At 25.6% G+C, this 6,000-nt stretch overlaps 1 protein-coding gene across 1 annotated transcript in view; it reads right to left on the reverse strand.

The window, feature by feature from the left end:
- Positions 1 to 4,077, reverse strand: part of LOC107441250 (uncharacterized) — a 73,793-nt gene extending 69,716 nt beyond the window's left edge. Inside the window, exon 1 of the mRNA XM_087167473.1 lies at positions 3,768 to 4,077. Within this exon, the coding sequence (XP_087023599.1) occupies positions 3,768 to 3,829 (62 nt within the window). The 5' untranslated portion in view covers positions 3,830 to 4,077. The remainder of the gene's footprint in view (positions 1 to 3,767) is intronic.
- Between the last annotated feature and the right edge of the window lie 1,923 nt (positions 4,078 to 6,000).

The following is a 6,000-nucleotide window of genomic DNA, read 5'->3' on the forward strand; positions in this document are numbered from 1 at the left end:
ATACAGGAAATATTATATATTCTAAATCTGTTTTAGTTTAATATATTATTATAAAAATTTTATCTATTATTCCAATTTGTATGGTATGAATTTGAAAGAAATGGTAATATATATCGGCATGTGAAATATAATTTCCTAAAGCTTACAAATAAATTTTAAAAATTAAAGTGTAAAAAGAAATTACCACTATTGTAAAGAGTATTACTATAAAAAAAAAGCTGAAATCGAATGAATAATTTTCAAGATTTCCAACTATTAAAGAGAAAAATAACGGTTTCTAGAAAAATGGGTTTAAAGTTTCTGCTGCATCGAAAACAAAATTTTTATTATGTTCAATGCAAATTGCAGTTAAATTTGGGTTAAGCCAGCTGTTCAATGGCTACTATTCCCATAAAAGCTGATGGGGACATTCCTTTCCCCAAATTTCAAATATATCCTAACCATTTCAGAAGACCTACGGAATACATATAAAATATGATTTTATTTATTAAAATGGCCTTTCTTTTTAATTATTTATGAAACACAATACAAATTACCTAATTATTTAATCATTATTATAGCTTGGTTTATTTTCTTTTTAATAATAAGTGGCTAATGTTATAGAAAAACCAATGTCCATAATAGCATAATATATATAGATATAATTTTCATGAACTGGAGTGCCGTGATTGTTTGCAGGTATAATAAAATGCCGCACTATCTATGAAAGACCGTTTTTGTGAAATTGAGCGAATTCTTCTCGTAAATTGGTAAAAAATCTCAGAAACCAGTTATCTGCTTTGACTTTTAGTGAAAATTTCATTTTTGTAAAGTGGACTCACTATTTTGTGAATATATAAAAATAAGGACTCGTTTTTATTGGGGAAAAACACAGAAATCATGTCAAAAAAAAAGTTTTAACGTTTAGTAATTAACTTTTGAACTATGAATTAAAAGTTTCATTGACTCTATTTTTAAAAAGAAGAGTTTGATTTCGAATACAATTCTATTTTCACGATTAACAATTTTGAGAAGGGCACGTTTTATAGATAAAAAAAATATTGTGTAGGGTATCCTAAAAAAATTTCGTGATAGACTCCTGAGATTTGAGAAGTGGAACTATTAGTATTCATGGACCAAATTCTTTATAAACTCTGATTTAAATAGGAAAATATAAAATTGAGCTCACATTAAATAGCCTACTTAAGATATTATTAAAAACAGCTTCCCAGTGCGTTCTCGTTTAAATAAAGCACTTATTACCGACAAGCTTTACTGATATTTTTTCTGTAAATTTGAGATTACAAAGTTTTATTGTGCTCTGCAAAGTTTAAGTTTTATTTGGAAGTGCATTAAAAGTGGGAAAAAAGCATATTAATTTCTTATAAAAAATAATATGCCAATAAAATCCAATAAAAAATCTAGCTTGTGATTTGCAAATATAAACTAAGTTAACTAACTAAAATGAGCCATTTAAATAAAGCCCTTATTGCAAATGTGTTTCACCTAATTTTTTCAATTACGGATTATGAAGCTGTTTGCACTGAAAATAGAAATAAAGGAAATTGAAAATATCGCCTAATATAAAATAATTTTCAAAAATATATCACTCCTCTAAATATTAAAAAAATAACCAGCAAAAATATTAAAACTAATTTCCCCAAACCTTCAGCTATAATAAAGTTCCAAAAAGTTATTTAAAATATTAGGAAAAAAACTCACCCTTCCCCTTCTCCCTGCTATTGCTGATGCAGCGAGGTTTCCTGGACAAGAGGGTCAAAATTGACACAACTGACCAGTTGACATAAACGAGCTTTATGTATTCATTTGTTAATTTCTTTTTATGTAGATACAACTATAAGTTGCGAAAATTGTATGTTTTTTTTCTTATAAGCATTCTTCAACAGAAGACACATGTGTGGAGTTTCATTCTACTCACTAAAAAATGATTTTGAGACACAAATCATGCTTAAAAATAGTTATAACCCTCTGAATGCTTATTTGTACAAAAAAATATCGAAATAAAATTTTATGTATGAGGAAAAATGTTAGGAAGGAAAGAATATAACTGAAGTAGTAGACCTATTTCAGTCCATTTGGAATATAACTGAAATGAAATATGTTTTTAATATTATTTTAGTTAAAGACGTGATGTAAAGGATGAAACAAATACTGAATATTTATTTTATGTGCTTCTTTTCTGTAAAAGCATATGCAAATTGCCCTTACACATTTTTAGGGTATCCGACTAGTTTCGACAGCTTTTTTTAAAAATATCAATATAACATTTTAAAAAAAACTAGTTTATTTGTTTTATTATGTGACAAAACTTGCAAAACTAGGGAGAAAAAAATTTTTATTTCCTTAAATAGCCATTGATGATGTAAAACAATTTACATCATAAATGTTTTACATTTTATAAAATTTATATATAAGTTTCATATAAAATATTATTGTAAATTTTAAAATAATAAATAACACATTGTAAAATTAAAAGTCTTAAAATTAAAGAATATTGAATCATTTCTTGATGGCAAACTTCATAGAAATAAAAAAATTCTATTTTCTTCTGCTTTAAAATGTTAAAAAATTTTGATGAAATAAAACAAATTTTGATTTTTTTTCCTTTTAGAATTATAGTTTGTAACTAATTAACTTTAATCATAAATAAACAGTTTTATTTCAAAAGAAAAAAGTTTTTATTTAAATTAGCAATTGTTAAAAGCTATCCCTAAATTTAATACCCTTTTAACATATTCTATCAAGTTTACTTAATTTAAAAAAGTTATTAAACATTCTTGTAAGAAAGGTAAGTAATTTTTACGATTTGGGAAGAGCATAAAAATAAAGGAACATAACAAGGCATCACAAATTGAAAGCACACATCTGTGCTTTTAATTTATAAATTAATTTATAATTCAATATATTATTAATTTAGTTCTGTTATTTAAAGTTACAAACCTTTTATAAAGGTCTCATTTTATGTTATTTTTAAAAATTCCAGATCCGCACGTAAAAATTTTAGTTCTAGTTGTAATTTAAGCAGAAACGACTATTTTACATTAAAGTAGTTAAGCATAAAAAATCACATCAATTAAACACTAAGAAAAAGAATTGAACTTAAACTAAATTGTAAAAATGTAAAAAAAAAATTATGTAAGACAAATAAAACTACTCAATTATCACTCCTTAATATAATTAAATAAATCCTTAGTTTTAAATTAAGAAGTAGTTGAACTTTTAAATAAAAGTTTTTCTAATTTCAGAAAACACTTATTTTAAATTCAGTTTTTTGCTAAATAAAGTCTATAAAAAAGAATAATAAAATTTGAAAGAAACTCCTTAGGAATAATAAATTAAACTAAAAAGAAGTTTTATTTAATAAAAAAAAAATAAAAAAATAAATAGGGGCTTTTAAAAGAAGGTTGCAATTTATTTTTCTTAAGTAATTTTGTGTTATTCAGTCTATCAGATAAATAATTAATATTCAATAAAATTGGTATAATTTAATTATTTAGCTGTAAAATCTGAATTATAATATTAAATCAATAAATATACAATATTTCTATATAATTTTATTTTTGGAAATGTACTTTTAAAAGTTAATGATAATTCCGGATTAATCCATAGTTTTCTCCAATTAAGAATTTACTTTTAAATTGTTATATAAAACAAGAAGAAATTTAAAGAACTTCAAGAGTATTCAAAAACTTTCTCCTGTCGACTGTGGGATGAGCGAAGGATCAAAAATAGGGGGAGGAAAAAAGAAAAATAAACATTCCACTTACCGAGACCCCGGAGAAACCGGTTTACCAAACCCGGACCGTTTGTCAGGCCCGCTCAGCTCCATACTACGAGACGAATACGAGACACTACATGAATAATAATTTTACTAATTAGACCATATTGACTAATTTCATAGTTATCCTATAAGAGCTGAAAGATGAAATCTACTCCGATCGTCTGCTAGTATCTTCCGGAAATGTGAAAAGAATCTTACGGAATCGACCGCCTCACTCACGGGTTAGTGTGTATCCTTGGGCGGATCTTTTTGCCGTGACGAGAGGTGGATTATATTTCGCTCGCTACTCCATGAATGGGCGAATTTTTTGAAGATTTTTATTTGTTTCTTTTTATGTTCCTCGTTATCAGATTTTTTTTCTCCATCTTTTCTCATAGTACTGACAGAGACGCTTTTCGAAGAACTTTTGATGAGGGATTATAGACATTTTTGTAAGTCGGGAATGCTTCAGGATTTTTTTTAATATTTTTTTTTTATTCTAACTTAGGAATAGAAAGGAGAGAAAAAAAATTATTCCAATTATCAAAATTAGAGTTTGTTTATTTTGGAAAATATTCTTCTAACACCCTTTTTTTTTCTTCCTAGATTCATTATTTTTTTTGTGATTATGAAATGAAAAAAGAAAAAATTACAGACTATTAATAAAAATTGTAATCAAGTTCTGGAAAGTAAAAACATATTGTTTTATGAACCCTTAAAGGTGTATAACATAAAACCTTTAAAAAAAATATAGAAGATTATTACTCTCCTGCTATTTTATACATATATATATATATAGTTGTTTACGGATATCGTAACGTCCTCAATACCATGTTCGAAATTATTTTAAAAAATTATAGGATGAAAATTTTCAAAAGAGAATAAAATTGATAAGGAAAACTTTCGTTTAAAAAAGTCATTCTGTCTTTCTTGCAAGAGTAATTTTTTCAGAAATCATGATATTTACGGACAAAAAAAATTCATTCAAACATAAGAAAAATCTTATTCTTAAAATAAAAGTATTAAATAATGTAATAAAAAGTGAAATATAAATTTGAAACTTACAGAAGTTTTTTATTTTTTATTTTGCCAAACAGTTAAATGCTTAGGTTACAACAGGTACTTTCTCTTATGCAATACATACACACATCACCTAACGATGACATGCACCTAACCCCATTTTTACCCATATCTCATTAATATCTATTTTTAATCATAATTGATTATTGCAGCTAAATGCTTCTATTTTTCTCTCTCAAAACTCTAACTAAGCAACTTGCGTTTCATAGATGAACACAATAATGAAATCAAATAGTCTTTTGAAATCATAATTTTCATCAAATGTAAAAAAAAAAAAATTACAGAGTCTTATTAATATACTTTTTAACTTATTTATGTTATGTATCTTCATTATTATTATTTTACTATGTTATTTGAAATCATTACCCAATGAAATTCAACAAAAACAGTCTCTTTTTAATGATTAATATTCATAATATTCTCGCTTTAATGAGTAATAATATAGTGATCATTTGTTATAATGAGCTCATTCGTAATATTTCAAAGAGATCGTTTTAACGCGAGTCATCTGCACATGCGTCTGCATAAGGTATAATCTTAACTGCTTAGATTCATTTCAACAGTATAATTGTGATTGAAAAAAGGACTAAAAATTTCATAATTTCTTTTAACTTATAACTTATAATTAAAAAAAATATTAACTTTCTTTAAGAAATTATAATGTATGTTTTCTTATTCGAAATGAACAATATAACGCAACTAACAAAGTCAACTCAAACACGTTTATGTAGGAACAGTAAAAGCTGTTTTAATCTCACTTTTTCTCCCCTAAAGTTTTACACGTAACTGGGTTACTGGACTTCATTACCAAATATGCCTACTTATGAAGTGTTTCAATGTTATTTATGTTAGTTAAAAGTCGTACGTCTAAACAATAAAAGGTTTTTAAAAAACGTGTGGAAATAAATAAGGAAAAAAAAGTATTGTTATATGTATAGGAGTAAAATCTATCGCTTTTTCGTAATTATTATATTTTTTCACAGTTTGTTGTAGGAGAAAAAAATTTTTTTTTGTCTAAAATAACGTTCTATTAACGTAACCAAATGATGTAATAAGACTAGATATCTTATTACTATTCGACAATTTTGTGAAACTCAGAGTGAAATATAATGAGAATCAACTGTTGTACTAAAGGTTCGGATATCGTTTAGTACGTCTAG

The sequence above is a fragment of the Parasteatoda tepidariorum genome, chromosome 1 (genome assembly GCF_982258835.1).
Source record: "Parasteatoda tepidariorum strain Cologne lab strain chromosome 1, Ptep-v5.0, whole genome shotgun sequence".
NCBI lineage: Eukaryota > Metazoa > Arthropoda > Arachnida > Araneae > Theridiidae > Parasteatoda > Parasteatoda tepidariorum.